The sequence below is a fragment of the Phaseolus vulgaris genome, chromosome 3 (genome assembly GCF_051622355.1).
Source record: "Phaseolus vulgaris cultivar YP4 chromosome 3, ASM5162235v1, whole genome shotgun sequence".
Classification (NCBI taxonomy): domain Eukaryota; kingdom Viridiplantae; phylum Streptophyta; class Magnoliopsida; order Fabales; family Fabaceae; genus Phaseolus; species Phaseolus vulgaris.
In genome coordinates this window covers 29,694,131-29,712,770 of record NC_143500.1, presented here as the reverse complement: position 1 = coordinate 29,712,770, position 18,640 = coordinate 29,694,131, and the positions used below count along the sequence as shown (strand labels likewise).

General features: G+C 31.7%; 1 protein-coding gene across 1 annotated transcript; it reads left to right on the top strand.

Annotated features, from left to right (window-relative positions):
- The first annotated feature begins 2,273 nt into the window (after positions 1–2,273).
- On the top strand, positions 2,274–3,308 carry LOC137839028 (pathogenesis-related protein 2). The gene is made up of 2 exons (XM_068648156.2): positions 2,274–2,722; positions 2,826–3,308. Exons 1-2 carry the CDS (start codon positions 2,542–2,544, stop codon positions 3,110–3,112), a joined length of 468 nt encoding a protein of 155 aa, XP_068504257.1. The 5' UTR covers positions 2,274–2,541; the 3' UTR covers positions 3,113–3,308.
- The last annotated feature ends 15,332 nt before the right edge of the window (positions 3,309–18,640 follow it).

The following is an 18,640-nucleotide window of genomic DNA, read 5'->3' as shown; positions in this document are numbered from 1 at the left end:
GATGACATGACAGTGCATAAAGTTGTACACAGGTCCCCACTTAAAATCAAAGGAGTCCCCAATTCACAGGTCTGAACTGTTGAATTGCATAATAACCTGGATTGAACTCAAAAAAAGTTGAAAACCAGTCCAAAAATCGTAGACCAAAAAACAATAAACAATGAAATCCAAATCAATTAAAAATTTAAAACTCAAAAACCAAATCAACAAACAAAGAAACACAATTACACTACACTCAACGCTACACAACGAAAATCAAACCAAAAGCAAAACAATCAAACAAATAACCCTGTACAAAAAGAACCAAAATACATACCTGATTCAAAATTCCACTCTTCAACCGAAACCTTATTGACAACGCACCTCAATGAAGCTTCCTTCTCCCTTCAATAACCGCCACACACTTGATTACCGCCCAATCCAAAAACCTACCAATCGAAAATGCACACAAATTTGAACGTTGTCCTCTCGCAATCCACAACCCTACCTTTCAAACGCACAAATCAATGGAAGAATAAACCCTTTTTTCGAACGCACTCCCTCCCCCTTTCAGAAACCCTTTTTTCCAACGCACTCCCTCTCCCTTTCAAAAACCCTTTTTTCGAACGCAACACACCTTCCAAATGGTTTATTTTGGTTTCTTTTTCAACTCAGCAAGTGGACCCACACACTCTTTCTTTAATATTAAAAATGTCATGTGTGCTTGGATGTAATCTGGAGCAACCTCAAATAGAGGTGTCAAAATATTGGTACTTATATTTAAAATATTTTCTAATAAAAGTTTCTCCGAAAAAATCAGTAAAAAGATGTATTTTTCTATAGTAAATATAAGAATTAATTATTTTTATTTTTAAATTAATCTATATTTAATAAAATATTTGTAGTGAAATAATAATTTTAAAATATAGAGATAAATTGTATTTTTTTATTTATTTAGAAGAAAAGTTCTCTTCTATTAATATTTATAAAAAAATAAAAATTTGCTCTTTCCTCACAAAAGTCACAAGAAAGAAGAATGTGGAAACAATGCCAATAAATATATTTATTTAATTTTAATCTAACACAATATTTTCTATAATGGTTAAAATATAATTCATCATAATAATTATTTATTGTGTTGCTTTATCTTAAAACCCATATAATAGTTGATTATAAATTATGTATATGTCATCGTATTATATATTATAATTAGTGATTAACAATTGTCATAAAATCCTTATTTTACATTAGTAATTTGTATATTTATGTAATTATTGAATTAATTAGTGAAATTCTTAGTTGTTTGTGTACTTATCTAATCATTGAATTAATTAGTGAAATCTATTAGATATAGTCTATGAGTTTAGATGAACCGATATAAAATTTATTTATGAACTAAAAGGTATAATCTAGTTCCCTATAGGCTAATTGTTCCAACACAAGACACTACCTCAACCTAAATTTTAAGATAATAAATTTGTGATTTTTTTCTTTTATTTTTTTATTTTTTTTATTTCAAATCAATATAAAACTCAAACTTATATTTAAAATTCTAACATTAGTTAAATTACTCGAGAAATATACTATAATAAAGCATCAACAAATGTTAATGTCAGTCAAATTGCGACACTATAAAAATCAGTTTAACCCACTCTAATACGGCACAAAAGCTTAAATCAAAAAAATTATTTTATAAGCACTTAAAAATGACTTAGTATAATTATAATTCAAGTGTATTCTACAATCACTACATTCTCGAATCTGGTTATGGAAACCCCCAATGTCCAATTGGTCCAACATGTGGAAGGCGTCTACAAAGCATTCTTCATGGCGGCCACTTCATCCACTGCCTAATCAATAATTTTCATTTTAGACTTTTCTTCCATCCATTAAATCCAAAATATAGAAATTTTAACTAAAAAATTTCATCCATTTTTTAGTTTTTATAAAATATTTTCTTTACCATTCTATTTTTTCTGGATTTTTTTTATTATTATTTAGTTTATGTTACAAACTATTCACTTTTATATATCATAAATATTCGTTTCATTTTTATAAAAATATAAATTAACTAAATATGACATTCTTACAAGTAAAAAATATAAAATGATATATTCCCGCAAATACAGCAAACAGTCGCCATAGTTGAAATTTAGGTGTATATACAATTTGTCTTCTTTGAATTTGAAAGCTCCCAAATCGCAATACCTCACAAACACATAAACTAACAATAAAAAATAAAAAAAAAATAAAAAAAATATATATATATATATATAATGGAAAATAAAAAAGAATGATACATATGCTCACGTTTTAATAAGATTTGTTTATTTGGATAAAGAGAATGTTCTTGTTCTTGGTAAACAGATGATGGCTCCGACAACCTTGTTTCAGTGTGTCAGCAGCTTCACACTATGGTATTCATAGAAACAATAGCACAATCACACCAAAGTTTGTGGTTATAAATAGAAGGCAGTCCTCTGGCAAATACCCACACAGCAAACATCTTCTCCTTCTCTTCTGATATTATATATTCTTCCATTTCATTAGATTCCATTCATCATGGCTGTTTTCACCTTCGAAGACCAAACCACTTCTCCCGTGGCTCCAGCTACCCTTTACAAAGCTCTTGTGAAGGACGCCGATAACATCGTCCCAAAGGCCGTTGATTCCTTCAAGAGTGTTGAAATCGTTGAGGGCAACGGTGGCCCCGGAACCATCAAGAAGATCTCTTTCCTCGAGGGTACCATTTCATTCATCTTCTATATATTTTGTGTATGTGCATTGCATTGACAGAACAACATATAAAATAAACTAACTGTGAATTGTGAATTGTGAATGGACAGATGGGGAGACAAAGTTTGTGTTGCACAAAATAGAAGGAATAGATGAGGCAAACTTGGGATACAGCTACAGCATAGTTGGAGGTGCTGCCTTGCCAGAGACTGCAGAGAAGATCACAATCGACTCCAAACTCAGTGATGGGCCCAACGGAGGATCAGTTGTAAAGTTGAGTATAAAATACCACAGCAAAGGAGATGCTCCACCCAATGAAGATGAGCTCAAAACTGGCAAAGCCAAGAGTGATGCTCTTTTCAAGGTCATCGAGGCTTACCTTTTGGCCAACGCTTGATCACAATTGAGTTATTAGCGACATCTTTGCTTATATTGTACACAAAAGAGTTCTCTTGTGTGGAGTGTGTTTAAGTTATGTTTGCTTCCAATGTCACAGAGTGTTTCCTTTTACTGCAGAATTGTGAGAGACATAATTCATGTGCTTTGTATCAGAGTTCAAAAATAAATTATAATAAAGGAAAGTATTATGTTAATGTATGGCAATTTCTAGAATTTGTACAGTGACCACATATAAACACTCATATACGTTGTGTTGTGTTAAAATATTAATGGAAAGAGGATCTCGGAATAGAAAGAGTGAATTTAAGAAAAGAGGTGATGAGAATAGAAGAGGAATTCAGTACCTTGTCCTAATGGGTGAAAAAGTTGTGCAGGAGTTACATCAGTGAGATATGAGTTCATGGGGAACAAGAACTTGCAGACTTTGGAGAGGAAAGTTCAGAGGTGATGAATCAGAAAAAAAGAAAATGCATGCAATCTTAACAATGAACTTTTACTGCAAGAAGAAAATCATAAGGTCATTTAATATGATAAATAACTAAAGTTTTATTATAAGTATATTAAGATAAATACTTTTATAATTGATTAAATATGATTTTCCTCTCTACTTTCAATCAATTTTTTTTTGTGTGTAAACTTTATATCTTCTTAATATTTGTAGTAAGAAAATTATTGGATTGAGTCACTATTGATACTTTTATGTGACACGCTCTTATTATAATACAGTCAATGCTTTTATTATATAAAAAAAACTTTGTTACAAGTATTTTTTTTAAAAATAAAAGTTTTCATGTTGGACATCATTATACAACTTGACATCTCAGCTATGTTGACGTCTCAAGTAACAACAATCATTTTGCAATCACATGAAAAAAATATTATTAAAAAAATACAAAAAATATGGGGGACTTGACCAAAACTCATATGTTAACAAAAACGATACATAGGTAGACTATATCTATTCATAAAGAATTCTAAGAACAAACTAGATGGTAGCCTATTATACCAATGCAAAGATTCTCTATGAATAAATCTTAAATTAGTCAATTTATCAGCACACGCATTTCCTTCACAGTAATCCTAAATCTGATTTTCACACAGAAATTAAGACAAGTATTTCATCGATTACAAAGCATCCAAGGAACATTAGTCCTAGTAGTAAATGCAGCATAAACCAAAGCATAATCACATTCCAGACATTAGTAAGCCTCATCTTTTAAGCTTCCTCCATAGCATGTATAACCCCATAAAACTCAACAACCAAAGCAGTCCGACCTTCAAGAAATGCAGAGAAAGCTCCAATAAATCCCTCCATACTCCCACGGAAAATACCTCCACAAGTAGAAAGACCAGAATATCTCCTAGCAGCCCCATTAGTGTTAATTTTAACCCAGCCTGGTGAAGGAAACTCTTATCTAACAGGAAGAGGAAGAAGAACTTTACCAGTACGAGTATTAATACCAAAAAAACTTGATCATGTTGAAATCCAACATATCATTCTTCATTGAAGCTTTAGACGAATTTCCCACTAGACGAGTTAAATCCTTAATAACCGAAATAGCCCTAGAAACCTCAATCTTATCCTGAAAACAAGCATAATTCCAAATACGCTATATCATCCAAATAGAAAAACTTATCACAGCAAGCTTAATCAATTTAACCAAAGGAGTATTATCACTCTTAATAAAAGAGAGAAGATTATCCTTATTAGAGAAATGAGAAGTAGGAAAAATCTGTCGAACCCAACTCCAAATACGCAAAGCATTAGAACATTCAAAAAAATAAATGCTGAATAGATTCCCCGTGTTTTTCACAAAGCGTACACATAGAACAAATATGCAGACCTTTATTTTGAATATGTTGATCTGTAGGAAGCCGCCCATGAAAAACTTTCCAATGGACAAGAGTTTTGGAAGGCGGAAGATATGAAGAAGATAAGGCATCTGCTGTAAAGACAATGGAATATTCCAATCACCACCTGTCCAAAATTAAGAGATTGTATTCGAAATGCTAGCACCATCAGATAATCCTACAATATTCGCTAAAGAAGTAGTACCACACCATTTATCGTTCCATAAATTAATAAAAGAACATGTACCAACAGTTCAAGAAGTATAATCAAGTATAGTAGAATAAAACTACTTAATTCCAGGCTAAAGAGATGAGGATCTATAAATCATTCGAAACTTGTATTTTGATTTAAGAACCCTGGCTTTCAAGAGCAAAGACCAATGCCCGTTGCTATAAGCAAAATTCCAAGCAAGCTTAAGAAGATATGCATTATTTTCATGGTGAAGGTTAATAATCTTCAAACCTCTATTCTCAAGGGGAGAACAAATCATACCCCAATTAACAGTAGTTATACCTTTTTTCATAATATCACCAGTCCAAATAAAATTTCGACACCACTGCTCAACTTGCTTAAGAAGAGAAACATGTCATTTATACAAATTAAAACTATAAGCTAGAAGACCCGTAATCACCGTATTGACCAACTGAACCTGACCAATCATGCTAAGAATTTATCTTTCCAAGAAGCAAGCTTCAATTTGACTTTATCAGCCAAAGATTGAAGAAAACGACTCCTTGGAGCACCAACAAAGATAGGCACTCCTAAATAAGTGAAAGACAAACAACCATGACTACAAGAAAGAATACACTGAATTTTGGTGACAAATCTTGCAGAATTATCCATGGTGAAAAACTACTCTTAGAATTATTAACATATTGACCCGAGAAATCACCATATGTTTTAATAAAAATACTCAAATTTCTAAGACACTTATTATCTTCCCTATAGAAAACAAAAATGTCATCCGCATATAAAATATGAGAGGGGTAAGAAAACCTTGCAAACTAGTCATATGTACTATCTTCTTATCATTCACAAGCTTTGAGAGACCTCTACTAAATCTTCCTCTACTAAAGGATCACCCTCTAACACCTCTACTACAGGGAAAAAAATCCATCAAACTGCCATCTATTCTAATAGAAAGCATAGCTGAACGAAAAATAGTACTAATCCAACTGACAAACGAAGGGTGAAAACCAAAGCGTGACAAAACTAATAGTAAAAACTTCCAACTCAGAGTGTCAAAGGCTTTGTGAATATCAACTTTGTAAGCCACATTACCTCCATGAACCTTTTTAGAAAGCAAGTTAATAGCTTCAGAAGCAATACCAATACAATCATAAATTTGTTTGCCATGCACAAACTCATACTGATTAGGAGAAATAATTCTGGCAGCCACAAAAGCAAGCCGATCGGCCCAAATCTTGAAAATAATCTTAAATTTAAAATTAGCAACAGTAATTGACCTGTAATCTTTAATGTATTTAGCACCCTGAATCTTAGGAATAAGAGATACCACATTACTCTTCATTCCAGGGAGAACCCACTTTTTTTAAAAAAATTGTTGGACAGCATTGCAAACATTTGTCTCAATAATTTCCCAACAAGAAGGATAGAAAACACCACCAAAACCATCAGGACCAGGAGCACTATTACCATTAAATTTAAAACCAGCATTCTTGATTTCCAAAATATCAGGACATTTAATCAACATCATATTCTCCTAAGAGGAAACCAACTCAGGAATATAAGTACCAATAAGATCTTTCATATTGCATGTATCCTGCACATGAGAAATAAACTCAGCATAAAGAGTTTTATAAAAGTCCAAAATATGTTCCTCAATGAGTTTAGGATCCTCAATAACCACATTATCAATCTGTAGACGATGAATACCACTAGAATTATTTCTCCTCTTGACCACAACATGGAAAAAAGCAGTATTTATATCCCCATCTTTAAACCAAAGCATCGTAGCCTTTCTTTCCAAAACAAATACTGACAGTGAAGAGCCTGACCAAACTCCTCCTTAGCGATCTTTTCTTGACAGAGAAGCCCATCAATATCACACATACTAGCAATCTCTAAGGTTTGTTGAATACCAAGGAGGAGACCCTGCTTAAAAGGAACTACATTGTCAACATTACCAAAAGAATTTTTATTCCAGTCATAGAGCTCAATTTTCAACCTTTTTAACTTATGTTGCAAAATAAACATAGGACACCCAACAACCTTATTATCCCATCGTAGCCTTTCTTTCCAAAACAAATACTGACAGTGAAGAGCCTGACCAAACTCCTCCTTAGCGATCTTTTCTTGACAGAGAAGCCCATCAATATCACACATACTAGCAATCTCTAAGGTTTGTTGAATACCAAGGAGGAGACCCTGCTTAAAAGGAACTACATTGTCAACATTACCAAAAGAATTTTTATTCCAGTCATAGAGCTCAATTTTCAACCTTTTTAACTTATGTTGCAAAATAAACATAGGACACCCAACAACCTTATTATCCCAAGAATCATGAATAAGCTTCAAACATGATTTGTCCTGAAGCCACATAGAAAAGAAACGAAAATTGTTAACCTTCCTCAGAGAATTTACTAACAAGACTAGCAAGTATAGGGGAATGATCAAAACAATTTTTAACAAGAATCTGATAAGTAAAAGATGTTGGGTCTATTAGTGTCTAAGTTCAAGAGGAGAGGGATGAATTGAAGTTATAAAATTTTCGCAAACTCAAACTGGTTTACAGTATATCAGAGGAAAAAGAACAAATTGATTTTAGAAAGAACAGATTGATTCTTCAAAACACTTTAACACAAACAGAACATATCCAGATAGGATTGAGATCAATAGAGAAGTTTAATAGAACAAGATTGGTTGATATTCAAACAGCTTGAAGATCACAATTTATACCAAGAGATCAATTAAGTTCATTCAACACAAAGCTTCAAAGAGAATGAATCTTTATCAAAGATTTAATGAAGAAATTGTTCGTCCTTAAGCCGATTAAAAACACATATTTAAATGCTTTGTTTATGATTAGAAAAATTTTCCAGATCAAGAAGAACAGTTTTATTAAGCCCAAAATTAACAGGTTTAATTTCAAATGAACAGATTTCGTTCTTGACAGATTAGCCAAAAAAAAAACAGAAACGAGTGCAGGGATGAAAAGAACAATGTAAGCACACTTTATACTAGTTCACTCATAATGAGCTACATCCAGTTTCACCTTACTCCAAGGTGGAATCCACTAAAAACCAATTGCAAACAATTACAACACACAACAGTTCTTGAACCCTACAAGAACCATACAACCAAAGTTTAAAAACTCTATTTCTGCACACCTTGCACTCCAAGAAACCCTATCAAAGAGTGACTAACACTTACACCTTTTACAAGAAAGAATAAAGGAAATATAACACCTGAAAGAAGATGTAAGAAAAAAAACCAGTTGTCCCTATTGCAGCAAAAATAGTACCAGCACCTTCACCAAGATCAAGGTTCTCCTAGAACAAGCACACTTGAAGATCCCTTTACAAAACCTTTCAAAAACTCATTTCAATCTTTCTTCTCACACAGAAAATGTTTAATCTCTGTTAAAACCGTGATTTCTCAACAACCATTTCATGTGAGAAAGACCTTTCAATTTTAGGAAACAGTTTCTAACAACTTTTCAAAAAACAGTTAAAAAGTTGTTATAAAAACAACAGGTTGATTTAAAAACAAACAGATTGTTTTTCAGGAAGACTGCCAGCTCAGCTTAACTGAAATAACTAACTGAACTACATTTTTGGTGCCCTAACAAACTTTCGAAAAGCCTTCCACAGAACAAAATTAAACCTATTCTTTTACAGAGAAACAAATTTATTTTTGTGCAGTATCCTGATTATTTTAGAAAACTCTAAAAAGCTTTTGAAAAACATTTAATCACTTCATGTGCTTGATCTTACCATCTTGATTAGGCATCTAGGATAGGTCATGTAGAAAAAGGAAACATTAAACACACACTAGCCTAAGTACAAGATCATCTAAAACATATTACAATCTTCAAAGCAAACTAGTTATTTTCTACATCAAACACACTCTGAGACTAGGTAGAGAAGAAGCTTCATCCATCTTCAACACAAGAAAATTGATTTTTTAGGACCAACGATGGGGATGGTAAAATCACAATTACAGAGATCTCCACGTGATGGCCATCAATTAGAGTATTGATTGGTGCTGTAGAATCTGCAAGTGATATAGCCCTCCGAGGAGAGGTGGGACGCAACAGAGATGGTATCGCCACAGGAGCCCAGACCTTCACATGATGATCCTCAATAGGCGCATGAGACTCTGAGCCCTTCGCTTACATAATAGAAAGACCTTTGTTACAAGTATTCAGTTGATCTAAAGTTTTGATTGTGAATAAAAATAAATTTTGTGTTATAGTAGATAAAAAAACATATTTAATGTATGTAAAATTATTTATGGTAATGTTAAAGAATATCTTTATACTTTTTTTATTTCTAGTTTTAGGAGAAATGGATTCCCTAGGAAGGTGCACCAAGACTTTGATTATGAGTCACTAGATTTGATCATGTAGAGTTATTTTCTCACTTATTAATATTATTACTAAATTTATAACAATAAACAAAATATAAGACTAAACTAACAACAAACCTTTTATATTTATAATCTACAAAAGATAATCACACTGATTAGCAAAGATATTAAAGAAGCATGTAAGCATTTACAAGATCGGTAGAACCTTCTAAAGAAATGGATGAAGGTTGTAATATGTATCGTAATTAGATACATAATTAAAAAAAGTTCTTAAGTACTTTATTTTATTTAATTAATTTTTATCAATAAAAATAAATATATATCAAATCATGTCTTCTTTAATATATCAAAAATTTCTTAAAATAATCACTACAAAAGAAAAAAGTATTATTTATGTATTTTTATCCACGAATCTGAATCCATAGGTAAATTCAGCATTACCTAAGAATATTACCTACAAACAACATTATTTACGAATATTACCTACGAACAACATTATTTACAAATCGGATATTACCCATAGATCTAAATTCGTAGGTAAATTCAACATTACATACCAACTATTACTCGCGTATCTCTATTACCTATCAACTATTACCTACGAATCTCTATTACTTATCACTTATTACCTACGAATCTCTATTACCTAACAACTATTACCCACATATCTCTATTACCTACCAACTATTACTCACATATCTCTAAATTAATAATATTAACATTATTTGTAATATTTAATAATATTAATAATACTAATAATATTAATAATGTTTAATAATATTAATAATATTTAATAATATTAATAATATTTAATAATATTTAATAATATTGATCATATTAATAATATTTAATAATATTAATCATGTAGTGAGTTTTTCTTGTAGTGAATAAGGTAATTACAAGAAAATTATTAAATAAAAACTAATTTTTGAAACCAAAACAATTAGTTACTATTTGATTAAATTAGAGATCATTTTATAAACTAAAAAAGTTTTTGGTATCTAAGGTAGTTTTTGTTATTAATAAAAATTTATAAAATAGTTTTTAAATATGTATCTAACCATTAGCTACTAAGGTTTTAGCTACCAAAATTTTAGCTACTTAATACTTGATATTCTAAATTAGTCTCTATTAGTTTTTTACAGACTAATTTAGAATCTCAAATATTAGTCGTTAAAACTTAGGTAACTAATTTAGAAATCACTTTATAAATTTTTATTAATATTAGAAATCACTTTAGATATGAATAAATTTTTAGTCTCTAAATTAGTATCTAATTTAGTTAATATAGTGACTAATTATTTTTTATTTATAAATTTGGTTATAAGTGATATAAATTTCCATTGTTATTTACCTTTTAACTAAATGACTTTATAATTTTTTATTAATATTAGAAACCACTTAGATATGAATAAATTTTTAGTCTCTAAATTAGTATCTAATTTAGTTAATATAGTGACTAGTTATTTTTTATTTATAAATTTGGTTATAAGTGATATAAATTTCCATTGTTATTTACCTTTTAACTAAATGACTTTATAATTTTTTATTAATATTAGAAACCACTTAGATATGAATAAATTTTTAGTCTCTAAATTAATATCTAATTTAGTTAATATAGTGACTAATTATTTTTTATTTATAAATTTGGTTATAAGTGATATAAATTTCTATTGTTATTTACCTTTTAATTAAATGACTTTATAATTTTTTATTAATATTAGAAATCACTTTAGATATGAATAAATTTTTAGTCTCTAAATTAGTATCTAATTTAGTTAATATAGTGACTAATTATTTTTTATTTATAAATTTGGTTATAAGTGATATAAATTTCCATTGTTATTTTTTTTAGATCTCACCACGTATATTTATTTATATGATTTTATCATTATACTTAAATATATAATTAAAATTATTTAATTTAATACTCATCGGTATTTTCATCGGTATTTAATACTCACATTATACATCAACTTAATAATACATGCATGTTATCACTTATTTTTCACATCATAACAATGCACTTCAATTAATGAAGTACATCCCACTGAAACTATTTTAAGACACCATATTTCATTAGAAAAAACATTTAAAACACGTTAAATTATTTTCTTGGTTGTTGAGGAATCTTGTTTGGTTGTGAAGCGATGTTAAGCATGAAGAATAATTATTTTTTTCATTTTAACATGGATTGATCTCAATAAATGAAAGAGGATTTAGAGATGACAATAAGGAAGAGAAGGAGGATTTCTTTCTTTCAAGAATAATTGACATCACATAATTAGGTAATACCGATAGGTGGAGGCTATTTTTGTGCATCCAACTTTTTCACCAATATTGGATTCTATTTTTTACAGTTGTGTTAAATATTCTCTTGTTAAAAGACTCATGTAGTACTTTAAATAATATGTTTTGATTTTTTTTTTATGTTAAGTTATTTTAATTATTCTGGTGTTTTATTTATGTAACACTTGTGTATTTATCTATTAACAATTCTACACACGAAAAATTGTTTGTGATTAGAGATAAAACAAATTAAGTTTTATCAGCATTGAAAAATTGATCATGCTTAATTATTTTTTATTAATATTTTTCTTAAAGTTTTATTGAATTTATCGAATTACCTAAGGGATTGGGGAATTGGAGTTCAATGAACAACTTTACTCATCTAAGGAATTAGGAGTAATAAACTCTTAGATAAATGTGTACTTGGATACTTGCATTAAGTGAAAATAATAGAAACATATAAGAAAGAACACAGAATCATATGTCTAACATTTTTCTATAATAATTGAATTTATTTATCATAATTATAGTTATTTTTAATTTTATAATTTTATCATTAATCGTTATTAACCTGGATTTTAAATATCTCAAATGTTTATCACCAAATTAGTATTCAACCATTTCAATCTCTATAAACAATATGTTTATTACTGCGAATAATCATCAGTGCACTCACCATACCATGTACAACACACCTGACCAACATTATACTCCAATGCTAAATCTAAATTGTATTATTAGTATCAAATTCTTAAAAAAAAATTCTAAAGCATTCAAAATCAAAATCAAAACTACGTTTCATATTTTTCCAATAGTAAAACTTAACTAGACTCACTTTCTAAGTAATATCATAAATATTATTATTATCATTAGAATTAATATTATTAATAATTTATTAAATTAAATTAAATTCAGGTTTATGAGTATACATAGAATCTTTAACCACTTCACACACAAAAATGTGATTATATCTACAAGAAAAAAGGATTTTAACAGAGGTTATTTAGCAAATGCTAATGTAACCCTAGTAATTGGTTTAATTAACGCATTTTTTTTAACCTTCTTTAAGTTCCAAAGATTATTATAAAATCTCAGCAAAATAACGGAGGTTTTTTTAACCTTCGTTAAATTTTAAAGGTTTATTTTAAAACCTCGACAAAATAACTGAGGTTTTTTTAACCTTTTTTAAATTCCAAAGGTTTAATTTAAAACCTCAGCAAAATAACAGAAGGTTTTTTAACCTTCATTAAATTTCAAAGGTTTATTTTAAAACCTCGACAAAATAACTGAGGTTTTTTTAACCTTTTTTTAAATTCCAAAGGTTTAATTTAAAACCTCAACAAAATAACAGAGGTTTTTTTAACCTTCATTAAATTTCAAAGGTTTATTCTAAAACCTCAACAAAATAACAGATTTTTTTAACCTTCGTTAAATTCCAAAGGTTTATTCTAAAACCTGAGCAAAATAATGGAGGTTTTTTAACTTTTAGTAAAATCCAAAGTTTTATTCTACAACCTCAGAAATTTAACGAAAGTCTTTTTTGTTGGGTCTATTAGTGTCTAAGTTCAAGAGGGGAGGGGTGAATTGAGCTTATAAAATTTTCGCAAGAACACACAATTTTCAGTATACCAGAGGCAAAAAGAACAAATTGTTTTTACATGAAACAGATTGATTCTTCAGAGCAGTCTAGCACAGTTTGAATTTGTTCAATATAAAATTGTGATCAACAGAGGATTATAACAGAGTCAGATCAGCTGAATATTATGAGGATGAAGGATACAGCTATACTTAGAGATCAAACAAATTTACTCAACACAAGGTTCTAAGGAGAATGATTCTTTCTCAGATTTAATGAATAGACTGTTTGTTCACAGATCACTTAAACCATCATATACAACTGCCTTGTTTGTGATTAGAAAGCTTTAAAAAATCAGGAAGAACAGTTCTTACTTAAACCCATAATTAACAGATTCAATTTCAAAAGAACAGATTTAGTTCTTGACAGAATTAAGCAAAACCAGAAATGAGTGCAGGGATGAGAAGAAAAAGGCACACAAGTTTTTATACTGGTTCACTCATACAGAACTACGTCCAGTCTCACCTTACCCCAAGGTGGAATCCACTAAAACAGTACCAATTACTTACAAACTCACCAGTTCTTGAACACTACAAGAACAACACAATCAATGCTGAAAAACCCTATTTCAGCACACCTTGCACTCCAAGAAACCCTATCAAGGAGTGACTAACACTTACACCTTTACAAACCAGAATAAAGGAAAGATTACACCTGAAAAGAAGATGCAAGAACTCAAAACCAGTAATTCAATTTGCTGCAGAACTGCACTAGCACCTTCACCAAGATCAAAGGTTTCCTAGAACAAGCACACTTGAAAATCTCTTTGGAAAACCTTTCAAAAATCTTTCAATCCTTCTTCTCACATGGAAAATGTTTGATCTCTGTCAAAAATGTAATTGCTCAGCTCTTTTTCATGTGAGAGAGACTTTTCTTTATATAAAAAACAGTTTCTAACTTCTTTTCAAAAAACAGTTGAAAAGCAGTTATGAAAACAACAGATTCATTTTTTAACTTAACAGATTTATTTTGTGAAAACCGCCAACTCAGCTAACTGAAATAACTGTCTGAGTTGTACCTTTGGTGCTCTAACTAACTTGTGAAAAACCTTTCAGCTGACCAAAGAATAAACCTGTTCTTTCACAGTGAAACAGATTAAAATATAGCACACAGGCCAACTCAGCTTTAACTTAAATAACTGACTAAGCTTTACCTGTGGTGCCCTAACAGAATTTTAGAAAAGCCTTTTAACAGAGAAGAAATAAACCGATTCTTTCTCCATAAAACAGATTTCTTTTTTTGTACTTATTTAAAACTTTTAAGAGCACTTTTAAAAGCTTTTCAAAAACCCTTTAACCACATCATGTGCTTGATCTAGACTTGGTTAGGCATCTAGGATGGGTCATACAGCAAAAGGCAACCTTACACAATTACAAGCCTACATACAAGATCATCTAAACCTATTACAAACTTCAAAGCAAACTAGCTATTTTTCTACATCAAACACACACAACACTAGGTAGAGAAGAGACTTCATCCATCTTCAACATTTTTAGCCTTTGTTAAGTTTCAAAGGTTTATTCTAAAATCTCAACAAAATAACGGAGGTTTTTTTAACCTTCGTTAAATTCCAAAGATTTATTGTAAAACCTTATACTGGACGAAGGGCTCGGGACCTCGATCTAAGCATTTGGGTATGGTCAACTCGGCTCTGGGCTCAAAAGGCATCTTATGAGCTCGACCTAGTTTCATTGGTAGGCCCGATGAAAATAATTAAAGTAGAGAAAATAATGAGTTTGGTCAGATACTAATATAAAGTTGTTATTTAAATGTATGTGTCAATATATATTAAGTTGTTAGTCAAGTATATATGTTAATATATCCAAAGTTGTTAGTTAAATAAATATATGTATAAAGTCGTTATTTGAATACATAGATATATTAGTTAAGTGGTGAGCACCCGAGAATAAAGGTGCATGAGATTTTTCTTCTGCTATTAGCATCGTGAGTAAAGGTGACCGTAGGCAGAATATTGTTTATATTATGCTTTCAGTTGAGATTACATTCTCATGAGAGAAAACATTTAAAGGGATAACTATAAAAGGGGCTTGAGATTCCCGGAAAAGGTATGTTGTTTTTTAGTGCTAGAGACTGAAACTAATTATTATTTTGTATGTTCTCACTAACTTGATCGTCGGAGTGTGATCAACAGGTAGAGCCCTCTTTGTCTCAACGGAGCGTTGTTCCAGTGCACCAAGAAGAGACAAACTAGAAGCGAAGCTTGCCCATCCAGTCAACCCGAGGTCAACACGATAAAACTTGATTTGATCAGCATTTGTGATTGAGCCTTCTAACGTGATGAGAAACAAAAGGTAAGGCTTGCAGGGATCTGAAGGAAGTGATTCCCCCGTCTTACAGCAACTCATGGATGTCATGAGGGCTCTCCAGGAGGCCAACGAGGAGCACAAATGAGAGCAAGAACAGATCCAAGAGCAGATCCAAGAAGAAGCCAGGGCTGAGTGGGAGAGGCTACAAGCAGAAGCTTGAGATGAGCAAGAGCTTCTGAATAACCGCTTGATGGCAAAAATTGAGGCATCTCGGGCAGCAATGGAGGGGCACGCGCAAGCCAATGAGGAGTTGTGCAAAACCAATGAGGAATTACGCAACAGCCTGCACCAACATTTCACCAGGGAACGACCTCTAAGCTTGCCAACAAGGAATATTCCCAAACCATTTTCGAAGGAGATCGTGGATGAGCTTGTGCCAACTCATTACATCATATCGAAAATCGCCTTTTTCACGAGGATAGATGATGTGAGTTGATTTTTAGATGGTTCCATTTTATGGTGACACTTTACATAGAGTTTGGATTTTAGCAATTTATGGTGAAACCTAAGGAAGATTCTCATTGGACACGAACTTAACCAAGTGGTTAAGTGTGAAGGTTCACTTCACAAGGGCAAAGAGAAAAATGACAATTATATGGTGATTGATGAAAGGCGAAAATTAATTGAACATGGAAAGGAACATAAAGAATATAACATGGAAGGAGACACAAAGAATATGAAATTCCGAATTGACAGTGGAAGCAAATAAGAACATAAACACACAGAGATAAATGGAGTAATGGAAAATGGAAGAAAAGGTGGAGTAGAGGAAGCTTATAGAGATGGCAAAGATGAGAACACGCCACTTGTGTTAGAATATATGGCCTTAAACGAGAGGGGGGTGAATTGTTTAAGAGGGATTTTCGCAAACTTTGAAGGTATAATGAAAATCAATGCTGAATTACAGAGAAAAAAATCAAGGAAACAAATACCCAAAACTGTTTAAGATGATATCAGAAAAACAATCGGTTGTTTTGTCGAAACAATCGGTTGTTTTTATCAGCAGTTTATAAAAACAACTTAAAAACAGAATTTAAAGAGTTAAGGGTAAGAGATAAGCACGCAAACAATTTATACTGGTTCACCCTTACACCAAGAGCTACATCCAGTCCCCATAAACCACTGGGTATTCCACTATGCAATCAAAACCAGATTACACACACCACACACCAAAGTAGTGACCTTGAACCCCTCAAGAAACACACTACCTTTGGCAAACCACACCAAGAGTGTTGATCTTGAACCCCTCAAGAACACACAACACTCTTTGGCAACACAAATACAAAAATACAGTAATCAAGGAAGAAGGGAATAGAATACACCTGGGTATTACAAAGCTTAAAGTTCAGAATTACAACCCAATCCTATTCCACACACTTAAGAATGATCCAAAGCTCTTTCAAATCTTGGAAAAACTTTTTTGATAAACTCTTTTTGTTACTTCAGGATTAGGGGTGTAAAACTACCTTTATATAGACCAACCAAGTGGTCAAAAGCATTTAATAAAGGAGTCAAGTTAGTTAGGATCATTTAAAACATATTAAAACCGCTTAACAGAATTCTGTTAAGGTTTGCAGGAAAACAATCGGTTGTTTTATCAAAACAATCGATTGTTTTGGTTTGACAACAAAGTCAACCAAGTTTTTCAAAAACAGCTAAGGTAAAACAACCTGTTGAATTTTTTACAACTTTTTAGAAAACACATCTTTTCAAAAGGTTAAAGATTCAATTGAACTTGGATCAACTTAAGGAGTGAATTAACAAGTTTCAAACAACTAGACAACACACACACACCTAGCAGCAAGGTCTTCAAGCTTTCCTCTTGGATTTAGAGACATCAAAGCATCTTGTTCAACAATCTCCCCCTATTTGATGAAGACAAATCCCTGGTTTGTTTGTGTTGTTGTTTTTGAACTTGAAAGGTCCTGCAAAACAGAATTTGTGCATATACAAAGCAAGTATACCAGCAGGATACCAAGGCACACAAAACCAGTTTTCTGCATAAGCCTTTAAGCAGAAAAACCAGTCAAATAACCATAAAAACCAGTGCCAAAATGAGACTTGTGTGCAGCAGAACTATGGTGAATAAGAGCATGGCAACAATAGAATTTAAACCATGATAAAACCAGATAACACCATAGTGTAGCAGCAGCACTACAACACATAAAACCACACCATTCTCCCCATATTTGTCTTCTCAAATAGAATGAAAGAAGGGATACAAACAACAGAATTTCCAGCATTGAAAACCAGCATATAGCAGCAACATGATAAACCAGAAAACCTGTGTGTTGTAGCAGCACCATTGCAGCAACAAATCTTTGATACCATATCAGATTTGCAACAAAGATCTATGGTGTATCAGAGTTATGACAGCAACAAAATCAAAGTACCATAGACCCCATAAATTTCAGCAAGGAGACCACAATTTCTCCCCCTATCTTTTCTTCATCCAGCAATTCAAGTTGGTCAAATGATTGCTCGAGAGGTGGATTTGGTAGAAATATTCTTTCTTTTGTTAAAAGCAAACCTTCCAGATTTTCCAAAGATTACATTCACAAATATTCATCAACCCCATGATCACCAATGTGGTTAACTGGACCGCCCAGGTAGTCAGAATTGATGACGTGGCCGCAAGCAATAGTATAGGCATGTTGAACGGGACACCTGGCTGGTAGAAGGGAAGGACGTCGGGAGGCTCGTGTGATCGTCGGTCGTTAAGTTGGCGTGTCCCGATCTCTAGCATACCTAAACCGGCGGTCACCAAGTTTGTATTGTAGTCACCGGGTGTGAACCCAGGCGACAAGGCGATCGGAGATCGCCGAGAGGGTGACATCGCCGAAGGATCAGGAAAGCTTGTTCCAGGCTTTC

What these genes read in the sequence shown, in the direction of transcription:
- LOC137839028 (XM_068648156.2), top strand. Translation starts at nt 2,542, where the DNA reads ATGGCTGTTTTCACCTTCGAAGACCAAACCACTTCTCCCGTGGCTCCA. An exon ending in GAAGATCTCTTTCCTCGAGG is followed by an intron (nt 2,723 to 2,825) that starts GTACCATTTCAT and finishes GTGAATGGACAG; the next exon opens with ATGGGGAGACAAAGTTTGTG.